Here is a 19,806-nt window from a genome sequence, read left to right as displayed (position 1 = left end):
CCCCGCCCTCTCAGGCCAAAGGTGTCTATGAGAAGGTAGGCGAGGCCACCGAGACGGCACTGACTACCCTAGTGGAGAAGATGAATGTATTCAACACCGAAGTGAGAAGCCTCTCAAAAGTGGAGAGAGCCAATGCCTGTAACTCGGTGAGTCTGGCTGGTCCCTCCCACAGGGCCCTGGACCCCCGTGGGCAAGGCAGGACCCAAGGGGCCTCAGAAAGCAGAGCTGCCACCCGTCGGGCTGGGACCCCAACCAGGACGGAGTGCTGGCGTCTCCACAGCTTCTCTCGGTCAGGCTGACTTTGGCTAGGACCTACTGCCCCTGGACCAATACTGCTCTTTCCGCTGCCCAACTGCAACATCCCAGGATGAATTTAAGATCGCTTCTTCCTGGATGTGAGGGCGATCTGGCTGCGACATCTGTCACCCCATTGATCGCCAGGGTTGATTCGGCTGATCTGGCTGGCTAGGCGGGTGTCCCCTTCCTCCCTCACCGCTCCATGTGCGTCCCTCCCGAAGCTGCGCGCTCGGTCGAAGAGGACGACCTTCCCCACTAGAGGAGAGGACCGTTCTTCGGTCAAGGGTATACGAGTAGCTGCGCTCCCTGCTAGAACCTCCAAATAAGATCGCTTCTTCCTGTTCTGTCTCCAGTTGAAAAGGAATGGAGCTGGGCACAGAAACCACAAGTGACCCATCCTGGGGCAGCCCTGACATTGGCATTGTCCCTTTGTCTCTCGAAGGACACTTGTTTTCATCAGACAGATCTCAAGACCTGACTGAGGGTGTGGGAAACGTGACTACTACACACTCTCCCCACTCCCCTTGTCCCGGTGAACAAGCCCAGTTCTGTTGCTCTTACTCTGAGTTCTTGCTAGTCATGTTTACTCATCATCCTCATTGCGTTCCTCTGAGGTGTTAGGTTCCCCGTATCACCCAGTCTTATAGAAATATGCACACACACATATATATATGTACCTGCAAGAGGCTCCTGTGTATCCGTCAGTGCATATTTGATACCTATTTTAATCATTTACGAGTGCTATTTTTACGTGTCTTTAAATTATAGGTGATAATATAAACATCAATTCATTTTTTTTGTTAATTGATGTTTTTATTTTTGTTTTATTTTATTTTATGGAGAAATATCCATGATGCATTTGGTAAGAAGACTCATTCATTTTTGTGGAGCACTTATTATTTTATGCCAGGTACTAGGACTGCACTCTCCCCCAACCACACATCTCTAGAAGCACACACGTCACTGTTTAAATTTAAATTAATTAAAATTAGCCTGGCCAGGCGGTGGTGCAGTGGATAGAATGTTGGAGTGGGACCTGGAGTACCCAGGTTCAAAACCCCGAGGTCACCGGCTTGAGCGTGGGGTCGCCGGCTTGAGCGTGGGATCGCAGACATGACCCCATAGTTACTGGCTTGAAGCCCAAGGTCGCTGGCTTGAACACAGGCTCATCTGGTTTGAGCAAGGCTCACCAGCCTGAGCCCAAGGTCGCTGGCTTGAGCAAGGGGGTCACTCGCTCTGGCTAGAGCCCCCTGGTCAAGGCACATATGAGAAAGCAATCAACGAACAACTAAGATGCCGCTACGAAGAACTGATGCTTCTCATCGCTCTCCCTTCCTGCCTGTCTGTCCCCATCTGTCCCTCTCTCTGTCTCTCTCTGTCTCTGTCACACACACAAAAAATTAATTATAAGTAAAAACTCCATTGTGCAGTTGCACCGGCCACATGTCCCATGCCTAGTCGCCATGGCTCAGTCATCCCACACTGGACAGTTCCTATTATAGAACATTCCATCATCCCTGAATATTCTGTTGGACGGTGCCACACTGCGCATCTTGTTTCTGTTGTGCTTGAAGCCAGACACTGGAACACAGCGGCGGCCCTGGCCTTGGGATTTTTCTGTTTGTGTGTGTAGCCTGACTCTGCCTGGGCCCGCTTGACCTCCAGATCCCTTTGCCGACGTTTTAAGGTGTCTGGACTCTTCCTTCTAGCTCAGCGTCGTCGCTCTTTCCCCACCAGCCTCATGTCCGGCCCCTCCCTCCCTGTCGCCTCTCTCCAGGTGATCCGCCAGCTGATGAAGAAGGAATTCACCCTGGAGTTCTCCCGAGACAGGAAGTCCATGTCTGTCTACTGCTCCCCAGCCAAATCCCGGGCTGCTGTCGGCAACAAGATGTTCGTCAAGGTCAGCAAGCAGTACCACCCGGCCCCTTTCCCTCCTAATCCTGAGCTCCCCTGCCGTCCCTGCCTTCTCACTGTGCCCAGGTCTCTGAATGCCAATCTGGTCCCCTAGGGTGCCCCCGAGGGCGTCATTGACCGCTGTAACTACGTGCGGGTCGGCACCACCCGGGTGCCGATGACGGGGCCCGTGAAGGAGAAGATCATGGCCGTGATCAAGGAGTGGGGCACCGGCCGAGACACCCTGCGCTGCCTGGCTCTGGCCACCCGGGACACCCCCCCAAAGCGAGAGGATATGGTCCTGGATGATTCTGCCAAGTTCATGGAGTACGAGGTGGGCAGATGGAAACCTCCTGTCTTCCCGGAGTCCTGTGCCTCAGCCCTCCACCACCCACGTCATTTCCTGCTTTATCACGGGTCCTCGAGTCACAGGGCACTAGAGCTCGAAAGCGTCTTGGAGCTGCTCTGTGGGCCTGGGTATGAGGAGGTGGGGCGCTGAGCGCTCCATTCAGCTGCCGTGTCTCCACAGTGAGATTTCCTCTGTACAAGGAACGGCGCGTCCACCTGCATTCTGCCACAACCTCCTTTAGTGGTGGGCCGGCTCCCTAAGTAGCACCTAAGTCCACTCCCTTCACACTATAGAGCGGACACTGTGGCCTGACAGCCGACACAGATTTGCTCAGAGTTGTCGGCCTAGTGAGCGGCCCTTCTGTATTTTTCTGAAGTTGGAAATGGGGAGGCAGTCAGACAGACTCCCGCATGCGCCCAACCGGGATCCATCTGGCATGCCCACCAGGGGGCGATGCTCTGCCCATCTGGGGCGTCGCTCTGTTGCAACCAGAGCCATTCCAGCGCCTGAGGCAGAGGCCACGGAGCCATCCTCAGCGCCTAGGCCAACTTTGCTTCAATGGAGCCTTGGCTGCGGGAGGGGAAGAGAGAGACAGAGAGGAAGGAGGGGGGTGTGTGGAGAAGCAGATGGGTGCTTCTCCTGTGTGCCCTGGCCGGGAATCGAACCCGGGACTCCTGCACGCCAGGCCAACGCTCTACCACTGAGCCAACGGGCCCTTCTGAAAGCAGAAACCAGCACCCTGATGTCTAGCTCACGTGCTTTCTGTGGAAGACACAGCGGCCACGTACAGTGTGCCTGGCTGCCACGCCTGCGGTGCACGTGCAAACAACACTTTGCGTCCCTGACCCTCTGAAGCCCCCTGTGGATTAAACACTGGGCCCAGACTCAGTCCTCTCCCAGCAAACTGAGCTTTCTCCCTGAGCCCCCAACAGCTACCCCCTGGTTTATTTGCTGAGCCCCACCACCACCACTGCTGATCCTGTCACTGCTCTGTCTCCCCAGATGGACCTGACATTCGTCGGTGTGGTGGGCATGTTGGACCCTCCCCGAAAGGAGGTCACAGGCTCTATCCAGCTGTGCCGGGATGCCGGAATCCGGGTGATCATGATTACTGGGGACAACAAGGGCACGGCCATTGCCATCTGCCGACGCATCGGCATCTTTGGGGAGAACGAGGAGGTGACAGACCGAGCCTACACTGGCCGTGAGTTCGACGACCTGCCCTTGGGTGAGCAGCGGGAGGCCTGCCGTCGCGCCTGCTGCTTCGCCCGCGTGGAGCCCGCACATAAGTCCAAGATTGTGGAGTATCTGCAGTCTTACGATGAGATCACAGCTATGGTGAGAAGACCGACGGGGCTGCCCAGGCTGGGGCCCTGTGGAGTCCGGCATGGGGCGCTTTGCTTAGTGTCCATTGAGACCGCCGTCCCCGGAGCTGGGGGCCCCGGGGAGGAAGCGCTGGGCGGGGGCCCTGGCCAGGGGCACGAGGGCTGTGGGGGAGGGGCCAGGTCCCACCTCCTCTCTCCCCGCAGACAGGCGATGGTGTCAATGACGCCCCCGCCCTGAAGAAGGCTGAGATCGGCATTGCCATGGGCTCCGGCACTGCCGTGGCCAAGACCGCCTCCGAGATGGTGCTGGCCGACGACAACTTCTCCACCATCGTGGCCGCCGTGGAGGAGGGCCGGGCCATCTACAACAACATGAAGCAGTTCATCCGCTACCTCATCTCCTCCAACGTAGGCGAGGTGGTCTGGTGAGCAGCCGGGGAGGGCGCCCAGGAGGAGCCAGGCCTGGGGGGGGGGTGGTGGATGGCCACAGGTCTGGGAGCAGGACGGATATGTGACCGCTTTCCTTCCGGCAGCATCTTCCTAACAGCCGCCTTGGGGCTGCCTGAGGCCCTGATCCCTGTGCAGTTGCTGTGGGTGAACTTGGTGACTGACGGGCTCCCGGCCACCGCCCTGGGCTTCAACCCGCCAGACCTGGACATCATGGACCGGCCCCCCCGGAGCCCCAAGGAGCCCCTCATCAGTGGCTGGCTCTTCTTCCGCTATATGGCAATTGGAGGTGAGGAGGATGAGACCCCCGCGATCCTTTGCAGCCCTCCAGGCTGACCCCCGCCTGGGACACCAGCCCTCCGGTGCAGCTGCTCTGACTGCTCCTCTCCCTATACCAGCTGTTCACGGGCTCTTGGCGCCTCCCATCTCCCCAGCTCGGACCCCCCAGCTCCTGTCCTCTCTCCCCCACAGGCTATGTGGGTGCAGCCACCGTGGGAGCGGCCGCCTGGTGGTTCCTGTACGCGGAGGACGGGCCTCACGTCAGCTACAGCCAGCTGGTAGGGGCCGGTGGAGCAGGCCAGTCCGAGCAGGCCGCCAGGGCGGGGGCAGGAGGGGCTGCAGGCCTGGTGCGACCCCAGCTTGTCCCCTGCCCCCTGCAGACCCACTTCATGCAGTGCACCGAGGACAACCCTGACTTCGAGGGCGTGGAGTGTGAGATCTTCGAGGCCCCCGAGCCCATGACCATGGCCTTGTCTGTGCTGGTTACCATCGAGATGTGCAATGCTCTCAACAGGTAGGGACTGCGCCACGTCCCCTGCCGTCTCCGCCCTCCGCCCTCCGCCCCTTCTCTCTCCTCACCACTCCTCTGTGTCTCCCGCCCTCACCGCCCTGGCCGTCTGCCTGCAGCCTCTCTGAGAACCAGTCGCTCATGCGGATGCCACCCTGGGTGAACATCTGGCTCCTGGGCTCCATCTGCCTCTCCATGTCCCTCCACTTCCTCATTCTCTACGTTGACCCTCTGCCGGTGAGCCTCCTTCTGGTCAGGGCCGCCTGTCCCCACCACACAGCGACCACTCTAAGTGCTCACAGAGGGAGGTGGGGGCAGTGTTGAGTCTGCTAGCCCCTGCCTACCCCTCCTCAGAAACCCCCCTCACCGCCTCCACCCACCCCTCCTCAGAGCCCCCCCCCACCGCCTCCACCCGCCCCTCCTCAGAGCCCCCCCCACCGCCTCCACCCGCCCCTCCTCAGAGCCCCCCCCACCGCCTCCACCCGCCCCTCCTCAGAGCCCCCCCTCACCGCCTCCACCCGCCCCTCCTCAGAGCCCCCCCCACTGCCTCCACCTGCCCCTCCTCAGAGCCCCCCCTCACCGCCTCCACCCGCCCCTCCTCAGAGCCCCCCCCACCGCCTCCACCCGCCCCTCCTCAGAGCCCCCCCACCGCCTCCACCCGCCCCTCCTCAGAGCCCCCCCCACCGCCTCCACCCGCCCCTCCTCAGAGCCCCCCCCACCGCCTCCACCCGCCCCTCCTCAGAGCCCCCCCACCGCCTCCACCCGCCCCTCCTCAGAGCCCCCCCCACCGCCTCCACCCGCCCCTCCTCAGAGCCCCCCCACCGCCTCCACCCGCCCCTCCTCAGAGCCCCCCCCACCGCCTCCACCCGCCCCTCCTCAGAGCCCCCCCCACCGCCTCCACCCCCCCCTCCTCAGAGCCCCCCCCACCGCCTCCACCCGCCCCTCCTCAGAGCCCCCCCCACCGCCTCCACCCGCCCCTCCTCAGAGCCCCCCCACCGCCTCCACCCGCCCCTCCTCAGAGCCCCCCCCACCGCCTCCACCCGCCCCTCCTCAGAGCCCCCCCCACCGCCTCCACCCCCCCCCTCCTCAGAGCCCCCCCCCACCGCCTCCACCCGCCCCTCCTCAGAGCCCCCCCTCACCACCTCCACCCACCCCTCCTCAGAGCCCCTCCTCACCGCCCCCTCCTGTCCTTCCCAGATGATCTTCAAGCTCCGGGCCCTGGACTTGACCCAGTGGCTCATGGTCCTCAAGATCTCATTGCCAGTCATCGGGCTCGACGAACTCCTGAAGTTTGTTGCTCGGAACTACCTGGAGGGTAAGAGGCTCGCCCCCTCGGAGCCCTGCCTGCCCTGGGCCCTGAGCACAGCCCCCTCCTCTGCGCTGCGAAGGCGCCCGCCCCCAACCCTCTTCCTTTGCAGGTGGGTCCTTGTCTTGTCCACCAGGGACGCGCACCCAGGCCCGTCCTCCCCGCCCCACTCTGCACCTGTGCACACCCCTTCTCCGTGTGCCCCCACAGCCTCCTCAGCCCGCTCGGCCCCCCATACCACCTCCCCCCCTCAATAACAGCTGTCTCTCTGTCCTCTCTGGCCATAGGATAACCCGTTTCCCCCTCCTCCATCTCTTTGAACCGTGTCACAGGTATCGCCCCCCTTCTTGCCCGTGCCCCAGCTGCTGATGCCTGACCCTCTCCCCCCTCGGGTGGCATCCGAGGTCACTTGCGCTCGCACACTGCCACTGCACACCGCCACTGCCGTGCTTCCAAGCAGGGGGTGGGCTGCTGCCCTTCCTCTGCGCGCTGGCACTGCCCGGGCCTCCGGGCACCACCGTCTGCTGGGCTGCGTGCGCCGCGACGCGCTGGCTGGGCGCTGCGCTGTCTGCTGCGGGGCTGCAGGGGTTGGGGCTGGGGCTGGGGGTGCGGGTCCCCTCCAGGTGAGTCCGGGGCCGGGAGCAGGGGTCTGGGAGGGACTCCTCCTCTCCTGTCCCTGGTTCCAGCGCTTCCTTTTCTCCTTCCAGATCCAGAAGATGAAAGGAGGAAGTAACCAGTCCTTCTGCCCCTCCTTCCCCGCCCTGACAGTGACACATCTTCAGCCAGAGCTGTGGCACAGACCCCCACCACCTCACCCTTCGACATCCTTGTTTATAAACAATGTCCTTTATAAACACAATGTCCCCTCCACTCCCTCTCCCACCCCCAGCCGCCCCCTTCACCTCATGAAACCCCCCTTCCCCAGCCACGTGGGGCTTGCAGGGACAAGGCGACCGACTGAGCTGAGCTGCTTATTTATTGAAAATAAATGACAGAAAAGTCTGAGCCTGCCTCCGTGCACATCTTGGGGCCGGGGTCGGGCCCTGGAGACAAGCCTCGTAGTGTCATGCAGTCCAGAAGGCAGCTGCCTGTCCAGGGCACATGTGTGGAGGGAGGCTCCCCACCACCACCCGCCGCTCGGTTGAGCCTTAGGGAAGGGGACCGGGGATGGGTTGGGAGCCTGGCTGGGGGACAGGGGCACGAGGGTGGGGACCCAGGAGGCAGCACAGCAGCCAGAAAGCTGCAGGGCTGAGCCTGCACCTTTGGTTCCAGGGAGTTGGGACTCTGACCCAGTGGCATCCTTGGGAGCTGAAGGCCCAGCGACTCCTGGGAAGAGACCCTGGAGGGCTAGGGCAGCGGTGGCCCTGTCCCCTACACCGCAGGCTTGGAGAGAGGGAAGACTCCATCCTGAGACACCCTCCCCCCAAAGCCTAGGCCTCATGTTTCTGCATTGGAGCAAGGCAGTTGCCCCAGTGGGTGGGTGTGGCCCCTCAGGTGTCCTTTATGTCCCTGATGTCCCTGAGGGGCGCCTCGTCCATGATGCTGCGCACCTGCTCCAGACTCTCGGCCTGGCGGATCTGTTCCAGGCGCACCTGTGGGAGCCGGGAGGAGAGCAGAGGGCTCTTGGCGGGGATGCAGCCCACCCCACCCCACCTGCCAGCCCCGCAAGGGGCAAGGGCCTAGGACCAGTGTGCTCAGGAGCCCCACCTCCCCCAACCCTCGGTGAAACTGGGCTCAAGGGGGGCAGCCTGAGGCAGCAGGGGCAGCTGATGTGAGCAGCAGGCCACGTGTCTGTGCCAGGCCCTGGGCTAGGGGCTTCCCGTGACTGACAAAGACTTACAAGAGCTTTAACATATTTGAGTAGCTCAGGAAAGAACCATGCCGGCCCCAGAAAGAGGAAGAGGACTCCCTTAACCGGGGACTGTCCTTGATGACCCAGGACAAGTCACCTGGAGCACCCTGGTGATGAGGGGACATACCGTACCTGCAGGGCCTGGGACAGTCGTACAAAATCCCTCTGCACCTGTTCACTGGTCTCCAGCTCAGCCTGCAGCCGTAGCACCTTGGCCCTCTGTTCTGAGAGGAGGTCCGTGAGCTGGGCCTGGGGGGAGAGTATGCGGACTGGGGCCTTGGGCCAGACAAGCGGGTGTGTGGCCAACTGGAAGGGCAGCCGCTCTACACCAGTAGTTTTCAACCTTCATACGCTTATAGACGGGCGAAAATAGAATTATTTCAGGGACCGCTAAGGCAGAAATCACCCTGAGCATCAGCGAATCTAAGATCATTGGGTCTGCAATCCTCATACATCAGGGTGGTTCAGTCTTTTGCAGACTGGCACTAAATTTCTGGCGGACTGGTCTGAGGACCACTGCTGGAGAACACTGCTCCATACCGCCCCTGACCGACTTCTCCCGGCGGGCCAGAGCCTGGCGGCTGCCGCAGGCCTCCCACCACCTGGCCTGACACAGACAAAGGGCGGCAAAGTGCCGGTTAGGGTCTCGTCCCTTCCCTCATCCCCCCCACCCTCTGGCCTGACTTCCGTCTCACCTTGCTCTGTTCCTGCTGGATGCGTTCCATCTCTGTCCTCAGGCTGCACAGGGAGGCTAGGAAGTCGGGCAGGAATGTCAGGCCAGGCCACCCTCCTCCCTACCTCCCCAGCCCCTCCAGGCTCCAGCCATACTCACCCTCTAACACCTCTGCGTGGAAAGGAAAGAAAGAGAGGTCAAGGCTTGTTCTCACACCGTCTCCTCTTCCCCCTCTTGGTACCCAGGTGGTCCCACGGGGAGGTTGCCCCGCCTGAGGGTGGGGTGCGTGGCCCATCTTCTCTCCGCTCACCTGTCTCCTCCCGCTGCACCCGCAGCTGCCCCTCCAGGCTGGCCCTGGCCGCCGTCTCTTCCTCCAGCGCCTCCCGCAGCGTCACGATCTCGATCCGAAGGCGCTCCGCCTCGTGCTCCCGGGCCTGCTGTTGGGCTCTTGCCTCCTGTCCTGTGCGCCGCACCAGCTGCTGCAGCTCCTGGAAGGGGTTATGGGGAGGGGAAAGGAAGCTGTTACAAGGGCAGACGACCCACATGCCAAAAGTCTAGCGCCGGGGCAAGTGGACCAATACTGGCAGAGCGGTGACTGTTAGCAGCAAGCAGCCCCGCCCCCGAGGGGGAGGAGCCTGAGGAACGTGCAGAGTTTCAGATCACCTTCAATAAAGCTCAGAACCCACTCAAATTAGGACTCCATTGTTGAGGCAGGCACGTATGTGTCATAAAAATGGTACCAAAAAAGAGCAAGGGGATGGTCACATTCAGGGAGGTGGACAGAGCAAAGCAGTATGGGTACACATAAGGAGATTTACGTTGTATTTTCTGGGTTGGCAGGGGTTCTGGGCAACGCTCATATTTTTAATAAATTAATATCAGACCATGCGCAGATCAATGATGACAACTTGTTAAGAACCAAAGATTATGATGAATTCAACTTTGTGGATCTCACGTCACTTACAAATAAACCAACTAAAGCTTCTTTCACGTCAAGCACTCTGTTAACTCATTTTCTCTTCATGCCCTGCTGGCGAGGGGGTTTGGTCCCCTTTTCAGATGAGGAAACCGAGCCTTAGAAAAGTCAAGTGAGTTGGCCAAGGTGACACAGTTAGAACATAGCAGCCGGGTCTGTCCTGCAGTCCCATGGTCCTGGGCCAGTGCTTTTCTGTGCACAGAGCAGAAGCACCAACAGGGAGAAGCCCAGGCCCTCACTGCCTGCGCTCCCCTTACCTGGACGGAGGTGGGCAGTGACTCCTCCTGGCCCTCATCCTGCTCCAGAGCCTGGGGGGCTGAAGATGAGGGCTGCTCAGCCCGGAGCCCTTGATTTTCCTCAGTCAGCCGCTTTACTTCATGGCTCAGGCACTTGTGAGAGGTGGCCAGCTCTGCCTGGGTACAGAGTCAGCACAGGGCAATGAGGGGGGACAAAGTATCCCTGGTCCCCTGAGGCCAAACCCTGAGCTCTCCCCCCAGACCGGGCTGACAGCCAGAAAGCCCTCGCCCTACTCCTCTGCGGAGGCGGAGGCGGGAAAAGGCACCTTTATTATGCGACAGTCTCCCAAGTTCTTCATACACCATTCTCAGGGCCTCGGAGGTCACACACTGGCAGCCACAGGCCACGGGTGTTTTATTTAGTCCATATGTTTTTTTTTAAACCTTAAATTAGTTGCTAACTTTACAAATTGGGAGACTACACACAAATACCCAGATTTCTGGCTTCTCTTGACATCAGGAAGCCTGGCAGCACTGAGCTCGAATCCCCACGCGGCGCAGCCGAGGAGCCTCCGCCCCGGGCACATCTCTCTGCTCGTCAGGCTGCGCCTTCCTACTACACACCTGGCCCAATTCCGTCATTCACAGCTCTCAGCTGGTCCTGGGAAGTATCTGATTTTGCAATCCTTGCTTTTAATCCTCCTGACCCTGTAAACTAGGTCCCATTATCTCAACTTCAAGGCAGCACGGCTGTGGCTCCCAGCTTGTGGGATCAGCTAAAGACCACAGAGCAGACATGTCATGGGCTCTACCTGAATGCACAGCCCCTGCTCTGGCCACAGGGCCAGGCACCCTGGAAACCCTTAACCCCCTTGGCCCCAACTCCAGGTGCAGCCTGCACAAGACAGGTGCCTCAACCCCTCAACCTTCCATGTGCCCCCCCCAGCCAATTCCCATCACACTGCTCTCCCTCCCGCCCCAGCCCCCACGCCCTCACCATCTGCAGCTGAACCCGCTCCTGAGCCTGGCTCACGGTCCCCTGCAGGGTCTGCAGCAGCTGCTCCGAGTTCTGGACCTGGGCCAGGAGCACCTGCATCTGTGGGTGGAAGGGGGCAAGTGTGAGGTCAGGGCCCAGGAGGAGGCATGCAGCAGAGGCCGTGCTGGGGCCTGAGTCGAGGCTGGACCCACCTGCTTGGCACAGTCCTCATTGCTTCGTCTCAGGCCCTCTTGCAGCTCGTCCCGCTCACGGCTGATGCTCTCCAGGTCCTTTTGTAGCTGCCGCCCCTGCCACAGACCCTGGCCTCAGTCTTAACCTCCAGGGGAGGCCTCCCTCCTCACAATGCCTCTTATGCCTTGCTTTTTTTTTTTTTTTTTTTTTAAGTGAGAGGTGGAAGGCAAAGAGACAGACTCCCGCATGCACCCCAACCGGGATCCACCCAGCAAGCCCCCTACAGGGTGATGTTCTGCTCATCTGGGGCTGCTGCTCCATTGCTTAGCAACCAAGCTATTTGGAGGAGAGGCCATGGAGCCATCCTCAGTGCCCGGGGCCAATTTGCTCGAACCATTCAAGCAATGGCTGCGGGAGAGGAATAGAGAGAGAGGAGAGAGAGAGAGAGAGAGATAGAGAGATGGGGGATGGGGTAGAGAAGCAGAGGGTCACTTCTGCTGTGTCCCCTGACCAGGAATCAAACCTGGGACATCCACAGACCAGGCCAATGTTCTACCCTCAGTCAACTGGCCAGGGCCTTTTTTTTTTTTTTTTTTTTTTATATCTCAGTGGGTGGTGCCATCATCCTCGCAGTTGCTCAAGTCAAAAGACCAGGAACTGATGCTGATTCTTCTCTTTCCTCCACTCCAGATTTCCAATGCCCCAGCAGGCCCTACCAGTCTGCCTCCCAAGTGGATTCCAAATTCACTTCTCTTCACCTCTGCTGCCATCTCCTGGTCCCAGTCACAACTTTCTTCTAAACTATGCCAGTCTCCTAACTAGCCCCCTCACTCCTCCTGTTGCCCTCTCCCCTCACGACGGTCCATTCCTACAGAGGCCCAGCGGTCTGCTAACAGCTAAAGCAGAGCAGGCCTCTCCCTGGTTTAAACTCCTTAGAGCAGTGGTTCTCAACCTTTCTAATGCTGTGACCCCGCAACACAGTTCCTCGTGTTGCGGTGACCCCAAACCAAAAAATAATTTTGGTGGCTACTTCATAACTGTAATTTTGCTACAGTTATGATTCGGAATGTAAATATCCAATATGCATTATGTATTTTCCGATGGCTTTAGGTGACCCTGCTGGGGTCGCGACCCACAGGTTGAGAACCGCTGCCTTAGAGGCTTCCCACTGCGCCTCATCTGAAATGCAAACTCCCTACAGGGTGATGTTCTGCCCATCTTGGCCTCGGGCGCCGAGGATGGCTCCATGGTCTCTCCTCAGGCACTGAAATAGCTTGGTTGCTAAGCAATGGAGCAGCGGCCCCAGATGGGCAGAACATCACTCTGTAGGGGGCTTGCAGGCACTGAGACTGACCTCTGGGGACCCTGCCTTGCTTTCTGGTCTCATCTCTCTTCTCCCTCTTGGTGACCTTCCTGTTTCAGACACACTATAGTCTGTCCAACCTCAGGGCCTTTGAACTTGCAGCTCCTTCTGCCCCCAATCTTTGAAGAGTGTCTCTTTTCCCCATCCAGGTTGGTCTCCAGCACTGTGACCCTATTCGTTGGTTCTGGACCTCTCGTCCTGTGGCACTGACTTTCTCATGTGCCCATGTGCATGTATATGGGCCTGGTTCTCTCTCTAGGGAAGCGCCAAGAGGGAAGGAGTCTTCTCTTCACTGTGGAGCCCCCAGCTCTTGCTCAGCCTGGGCGTAGCAGGGGCTCACTAGTACTGATGCAGGGAGAGACGGGTGCACGCACAGACAGGCACCTACCCTCTGCACTCACCTCCATTTGCAGCTGCTCCCACTGGGTGTCTGGGATGAGCTGGTAACCAGGAGGAGGCAGGTAGATGCCCTCAGGGACCAGGGTGCCCGTGGACACCAGAGAGGCTGTCTCTTCCTGCTCAGGGCTCAAAGCCTGGCGGCCACGGGGCAGCGAGGCGCTGCTGCCAGCCCCGCCGCCGAGGGAGAAGGAGGAGATGGAGGCACTGTCGTCACAGTTGTGGGCGAAGGCCTCGGCCGCTGCACCCCCATCTCCACTCAGCTCCTCCAGAGGCTCCAGTGGGGGAGACAGGTCCCGGGACGGAGGCAGCAACTCCGTGGAGCCATGCAGGGAAGGGGGATACCGGGGACGTCTCTAGGGAAGGGGGGCAGGGCAGAGGCTGGAGGGCCAGGGTCCCGCGACGCCCCCTCACCCCTCTGCACCCCCCGGCCTCCCGCTCACCTGGATCTCCTGAATCAGCTCCTCTGCCCTCTGCAGTTTGGCCTTCAGCTCGTCGATCTCCTGCTCCATAGGCAGCACGATCTCCCGCAGTTTCTCCGAGTCCTCGTGGGCCTGAGGGCAGAAGAGGTTGAGCCATGACGGCCCCCTCCCGACTGCAGGACCCCTCAGGTCGGTTCAGAGCTTTCTTTCCAAGCACACCAGCCTTTCCAGTCCTCCCAAGGCTCTGCCCACCCCCATTTCAGAGGCTCTGGGAGCTGCTAGATCTGCCCCAGGTCACATGGCACATACAGGGGCCCGAGTCAGGACGACCTCTCTGTTGCCCCTACCCACCATACTTCTCTTCCCCAATATCCATTTTTTAAATTTTATCATAGAATTGACCATTTTTAGTTGGGAACATAGCCTAAATCCTGGAATACCATCTACATGTCTCGGCTTTACTATACTAAGCATGGCCACCTAAGTTACAGCTAATGAGATGGAAGCCAGTGTGCCACGTGCAACTTCCAGGACAGCTCCTTAAAGGAAAAGAACATGCTCTCCTCCTTCCTGCTGGCAGGAATGTAGACAGAGCTAGCACTGAAGCAAGCACCTTGGACCAGGAGGCAGTAAGCCACCTACGGCAAAACAGCAACATAGAGGGGCCTGAGTTCCTAATGACTTTTTTTCTAAAACAGAGTTTATTTGAGCCGAACTGACAACATATGCTGGAGAACAAGATCTCAAGTGCTCTGGAGAATAACAGCTGTGCAGCTTCCCTAATGACCTGAACTGCCGTATCATTCCAGTTCCTCATCGTTTCCAGGTTGTCCTGGAAATGTCTACCTCTGGACTTGAAGAAAAACAAATCTCTGCCCTGGCTGGATAGCTCAGTTGGTTAGGGTGCTGTCCCAACGTGCCAAGGTTGAGGGATTGTTGACTGCTTCTCATCCATGCTTTGACCAGGGGGCTTAAGCCAAGCCAGTGACCCCTTGCTCAAGCCAGCGACCTTGGGCTTCAAGCCAGCGACCTTTGGGCTCAAGCCAGCAACCTTTGGGCTCAAGCCTGCGACCTTTGGGCTCAAGCCAGCAACAATGGGGTCATGTCTATGATACGGCACTCAAGCCAGCGACCCCATGCTCAAGCCAATGAGCCCACACTCAAGCTGGCAACCTTGGGGTTTCACACCTGGGTCCTCAGTGTCCCGGTCCTCAGAGTCCATGCTCTATCCACTGCACCATCACCAGCCAGGCCTGACCTTCATCTTTCTAATGAGGCAACTGACTCTATTGGGCCTTGGTTTCCTCAGGCATAAAATGAGCTAAATACCTGCCTCCCAGGGCTGCTGTGAGGCTCGTGTCAGGTAATGAAGGGAACTTGCTTTGAAAGATGGAGAGTTTGGTAATATGTGCCTCCTACTATATAGTTAATAACAGCAACAATAAAGGAGATGATATACTATCTTGAGAACAAAAATTTTAGAACCAGATTGTTTAGATTTTAAGTCCCAAATCTCCTTTTTATGTGCAAAAGAACTGCAGAGAACTACTGAACTTCTCTGAGCCTCATCTTCCTGTTAAATGGCTCTCATGGGCCTTGTTTTCAGGGGGAAGACTGGGGACCCTGAATTTGTGAGGCAGTTATCGGAGTGCCCGGCATAGGGGCGTCCTCGAGGTCAGCTCCCTTTGCTCTGCATGACTGTCTTTAACTTTGGAGGTACATGAATCTAGCGAAGCCCCTTGTGAGTGGCAAGCAGGACCGTGGTAAGTATGGAGCTAACACGTGCCACACCCAGAATGAAGACTGGGTGCCATGCTCCCAGTGATCTGGGAGTGGCACGGTGACAATCCCTCTGCCCCACAGTCACCTGTGACTGCCTCAATATCTTTCCCAACTCTGGGGGGTTGAGAGGCCATCTCAGCCCCACCTTTTCCATCTGCTTCTCCAAGGAGTCCAGAGGGTGAGCCCGGGACAGAAGCTGCTTCAGGCGGCCCAGCTCCCGCTCCTTCTCCTCGCAGTCCTGCTGCTGCTGCTGCCGCTCCTGCTTCAGAGACGTGATCTGGGCTTCATAGCTGCTGATGGAGTCTGGCAGGGCGGGGAGAGCAGAGGGGCGGAGCGTCAGTGCGCTGGCCCCACTGTGGGCACGTAGGGGGCTCTCCAACACTGACACACTCCAGAGGCGATGACTACAGCGATTAAGACAGTGGGCTTTGTGGAGAGACGGCCCGGGACAATCAGTTAGTCTCTTTGCCTCAGTGTCCTCAGCTGCAAAATGCGGACATTAATGACTACCCCACTGGGTTGTTCCAAGATCAAAGGAGAGGACATGCGGAAGGTGTTCAGCCCTCTTCCTAGAAACAATAATGCTTAAGATACGGTTCTATTCCATATATATATACCAGTAACAATATATACATATATATATATCATTTGACATATATCAGTAATACCAATAATAATCAACATCTAAAAATAGTAATATGTTTATTATTTATTTTCATAGTTATTTATTTTAACAAATTCAAGTAGTTCAACCAATAGCCAGGCAGCACGACTTTATCAGGAAAACAAATGAGTTTATGAGGAAAAGAGTTTCAGCCACTGGTGAACAAAGCAGGAATGACCCATAGCAGAAAACTGATCTATGACTCTTTTTTATCATTGTTGAGTATAATTACCCTCCCAGTAGAAAGGCTAACAAATTTTAAGTGCCACAGGTTTTAAGAATTCTGCAGGAAAAAAAAGAATGTCATTTAGTTTAGAACCTACAAAAGCTTATAGAACTTGAGTAATGTATTTTTTTTTTTTTTTGGTTTGTTTTAGCGAGAGACAGACAGGAAGGGAGAGAGATGAAAAGCATCAACTCATAGTTGCAGCACCTCAGTTGTGCATTGATTGCTTTCTCATATGTGCCTTGACCAGAGGGCTCCAGACAAGCCATTGACCCCTTGCTCAAGCCAGCGACCTTGGGCTCAAGCCAGCCACCATGGGATCATGTCTATGATCCCACACTCAAACCAGCAACCCCACGCTCAAGCTGGATGAGCCCACACTCAAGTCAGCAACTTGGGGTTTCAAACCTGGGTCCTCAATATCCCAAGCTAACGCTCTATCTACTGCGCCACCGCCTGGTCAGACATTAATGTACTTTTTTTTTTTTTACAGAGATAGAGCGAGAGTCAAAGAGAGGGATAGATAGAGACAGAGAGACAGGAACGCAGAGACATGAGAAGCATCAATCATCAGTATTTTGTTGCGACACCTTAGTTGTTTATTGATTGCTTTCTCATATGTACCTTGACCGTGGGGCTACAGCAGACCGAGTAACCCCTTGCTCGAGCCAGCGACCTTAGGTCCAAGCTGGTGAGCTTTGCTCAAATCAGATGAGCCCGCACTCAAGCTGGCGACCTCAGGGTCTCGAACCTGGGTCCTCAGCATCCCAGTCCGATGCTCTATGCACTGTGCCACCGCCTGGTCAGGCTGGTATATATATTATTATTGTCATTGTTATGATGTACTCAATAAATGTTAGCCATTAAAAAAAATGTTAGCCATTATTACTGTCGTTGTTGTTATGATAAAAGATTTAAGACAGCCTGACCTGGTGGTGGCGCAGTAGATAGAACATCAGACTGGGATGCGGAGGGCCAGGTTCGAGACCCCAAGGTCGCCAGCTTGAGCGCGGGCTCATCTGGTTTGAGCGAAGCTCACCAGCTTGGACCCAAGGTCACTGGCTCGAGCAAGGGGTTACTGGGTCTGCTGAAGGCCCACGGTCAAGGCACATATGAGAAAGCAATCAATGAACAACTAAGGTGTCGCAACAAAAAAACTGATGATTGATGCTTCTCATCTCTCTCTGTTCCTGTCTGTCTGTCCCTATCTACCCCTCTCTCTGTAAAAAAAAAAAAAAAAAAAAAAGATTTAAGATAGTTTCTCTCATAGGTATAGAAATTTCCTTTAAAATAAATGTATGTAAGTTTTTAAAAGGTGGACCTAGACCCTGGCTGATTGGTTGAGTGGATAGAGTGTGGGCCTGGGGTATGGACATCTGGGTTCAATTCCCAGTCAGGGCACACAAGAGCAGTGACCTGCTCCACCCCCCTTTCTCTCCCCCTTCGTTTGCTCTTCCCTACCCACAGCCAGTGGCTCAACTGGTTCAAGTGTGGGCCTGGGCGCTGAAGACAGCTCAGTTGGTCAGGAGTGTGTTTCACTATGTCCTCTCCTCTCACTTAAATAAAACTGCAGAAGTCTGGAGGCAGGGACCACTGCTAGAAAGGGAAATGATATAATGGGATGGGGATTTTAGAACAGTTACTCTGGAAGCCAATGTCAAGGTCAGGCTATAGAAGGAGTCATGTGAGAAGGCTGGGGTAACGGCCCAGTGGAGTTATCCAGAGTTTCACTACAGCAGTGACAGTGGAAGCAGAGGGCTGGGACAGGACTGGAAGCTATTTCAGAGACCCTGGCCTCTGACTAGAGGAGAAGGGGAAAACAGAAAAAACTGGGGTATCTTGTGCTGCATCCCAAGTACATACAGAGGTTGGAAGGGAGGAAAGGAAGTCAGCGCACACGTGTGTGTCGGGTGCAGTATGGGGTGCGAATGCAGGGGTGCTTGGGGAGGGAAGGAAACCAGAGGATTAGACTCACAGACAGGGCCCAGGGCTGAACCTGAAGCCCAGAGGCTCAAATGAGAAGCTGCTCATTTTCAGGGATGATCAGTCATCAATGAGGGACAAGAAATGAGAGGGCAAGGGGACAGGCAGAAGCTGAGAGATAAACTTAGCTAGAACTGACAGAGCTGCTGCCAGCACAAGCAGTGCCACTGTGACAATTAGCAAAGGATGCCCTCCGCCCCTGCAAAAAAAAAATAAAGAAAAAAAAGGATGTCCTTCCATATGCCTAACCCTGGGGTAAGCAGCCCTACTAACCTGCCCCATAGTTTATCTGACCCCTTGACCCTTTTCTGGTCATGCAGTCCCATCTACGGGCTGATGGGGCGTCTGGGAAGAGACCCTGCCTCACCTTTCAGGATGGCATGCAGGGAGGCCACCTCCTCTTGACACTGCCGCTGCACCGCAGCCACAGCCTCGGCCTTCGTGCTCTCGCTCACCTCGGCCACAGCCTTCATGGTCTCCATTTCTGCCAGGGCACCTGCCAGCTCAGCCCGAAGTCGGCCGAGCTCCCCTGACTCAGCCTCAGCCTTTGCCCCCTCCTGGGGCTGGGGCTCAAACGCTGTAAGGGACAAAGATCATTCTTCCCATCACTCCAGGATCCCAAATAACCCAGGACACCAAATCCGAAAGTTCCGCAACCTAGTTAGTAGTACTGCAGCACAGGTCACCGTCCCTTCCCCAGACCCGCCCCGCTCACCTGGCCCCGCCTCCTTTTCACCTAGGCGTGGCCTAGCCCAGCCTCTTCCCCTCAGTTCACCAATCCCCTTTCCCTTGACACGACCACACCCCTCCAACGGCCCCGCCCCTTGCACACCTGGCTCCGCCCCCTTACTGGGCCCCACCTCTCACCTGGCTTCATCCCTGGAATTGCCAGGCTAGACTCCACCCCTCTTTCCTGGTGGCGCGGCCCCGCCCCTTTTTCCACTCTCCCTTCCTTATCACTCCCCCCATCCGCCGGCTGCTACGCGTGGCCCCGCCTCTGGCTTTGCCGCTCCTCGCGTGCACGGACGCATCCTCACGTACCAGGCCCCGGCCTCTGTCGCCGGCCATCGTTGCCCGCGGCCGCCTGCGCAGCTGCCGCCATCGCCTCCGCGCAAACGGCGGGGTCCCACACTCCCTGGTGACCGCGCTCACAGCTTCCGGGTCCCCTCGGCTATTTCCGGATCCGCTCGGCAGTTTCCGGATCAGCCCGGCTTGAAGCTGAGGCTGGAGTTGAAGGAGGGGTTCCCGAGCCTCGGCCGAAGGTATCCGAGTTGATCGGACCGCGGCCCCAGGCTCCGCCCTCTCCGCCTTCCTTCTTGGGTATCGCAGTTCGAGGACACTAGTCCTTCAAACCCCGAAGTTCTTTTCATCAAAGGCTTCCTGGTGTCTCCGCGTGACCCTGCAGGCTCTGCTCAAATTACACCTACTCCGGGACACCCGCCGGCCTCAGCCAAAGGAGGGCGGAGCTCTCGCGGGCTCTCTCGAGCCCCGGAGCCGGCCCCTTGCTCGGTCTCTGGCCACCCTTCCGCTGGGGCCTGGCTCACATTACAGCGAATTGTGGCCCGGCCTCCCTGCATCTCCGCCCTCGTGGCGAGTCCCTCGGGGCAGGGCTGGGTCGGCTGCACGCTTCTGGACGCCGAGAGCCCCCGCGTAGCCAGTCC

At 57.6% G+C, this 19,806-nt stretch overlaps 2 protein-coding genes across 3 annotated transcripts in view; one reads left to right on the top strand and one right to left on the bottom strand.

Moving 5' to 3' along the window:
* The window catches only part of ATP2A1 (ATPase sarcoplasmic/endoplasmic reticulum Ca2+ transporting 1), a 17,575-nt gene extending 10,166 nt beyond the window's left edge, over positions 1 to 7,409 (top strand). Inside the window, exons 12-23 of one of the 2 annotated variants that reach the window (XM_066275516.1) lie at positions 15 to 146; positions 2,075 to 2,197; positions 2,306 to 2,524; positions 3,542 to 3,877; positions 4,069 to 4,289; positions 4,398 to 4,600; positions 4,783 to 4,868; positions 4,971 to 5,104; positions 5,218 to 5,335; positions 6,296 to 6,413; positions 6,692 to 6,736; positions 7,112 to 7,409. In XM_066275516.1, the coding sequence (XP_066131613.1) occupies positions 15 to 146; positions 2,075 to 2,197; positions 2,306 to 2,524; positions 3,542 to 3,877; positions 4,069 to 4,289; positions 4,398 to 4,600; positions 4,783 to 4,868; positions 4,971 to 5,104; positions 5,218 to 5,335; positions 6,296 to 6,413; positions 6,692 to 6,696 (1,695 nt within the window). In that variant the 3' untranslated portion in view covers positions 6,697 to 6,736; positions 7,112 to 7,409. The remainder of the gene's footprint in view (positions 1 to 14; positions 147 to 2,074; positions 2,198 to 2,305; positions 2,525 to 3,541; positions 3,878 to 4,068; positions 4,290 to 4,397; positions 4,601 to 4,782; positions 4,869 to 4,970; positions 5,105 to 5,217; positions 5,336 to 6,295; positions 6,414 to 6,691; positions 6,737 to 7,111) is intronic. The other variant, XM_066275515.1, reaches the window with a different exon arrangement.
* On the bottom strand, positions 7,363 to 19,806 carry RABEP2 (rabaptin, RAB GTPase binding effector protein 2). The gene is made up of 13 exons (XM_066275525.1): positions 19,187 to 19,806; positions 18,513 to 18,722; positions 15,418 to 15,575; positions 13,512 to 13,622; positions 13,074 to 13,424; positions 11,330 to 11,425; positions 11,139 to 11,237; positions 10,163 to 10,318; positions 9,240 to 9,417; positions 9,089 to 9,100; positions 8,952 to 9,007; positions 8,389 to 8,505; positions 7,363 to 7,996 (listed from the first exon to the last, which is right to left on the bottom strand). Exons 1-13 carry the CDS (start codon positions 19,245 to 19,247, stop codon positions 7,895 to 7,897), a joined length of 1,707 nt encoding a protein of 568 aa, XP_066131622.1. The 5' UTR covers positions 19,248 to 19,806; the 3' UTR covers positions 7,363 to 7,894.

This window comes from Saccopteryx bilineata, chromosome 4, assembly GCF_036850765.1.
Source record: "Saccopteryx bilineata isolate mSacBil1 chromosome 4, mSacBil1_pri_phased_curated, whole genome shotgun sequence".
NCBI lineage: Eukaryota > Metazoa > Chordata > Mammalia > Chiroptera > Emballonuridae > Saccopteryx > Saccopteryx bilineata.
This window is presented reverse-complemented; position numbering and strand designations above follow the sequence as displayed.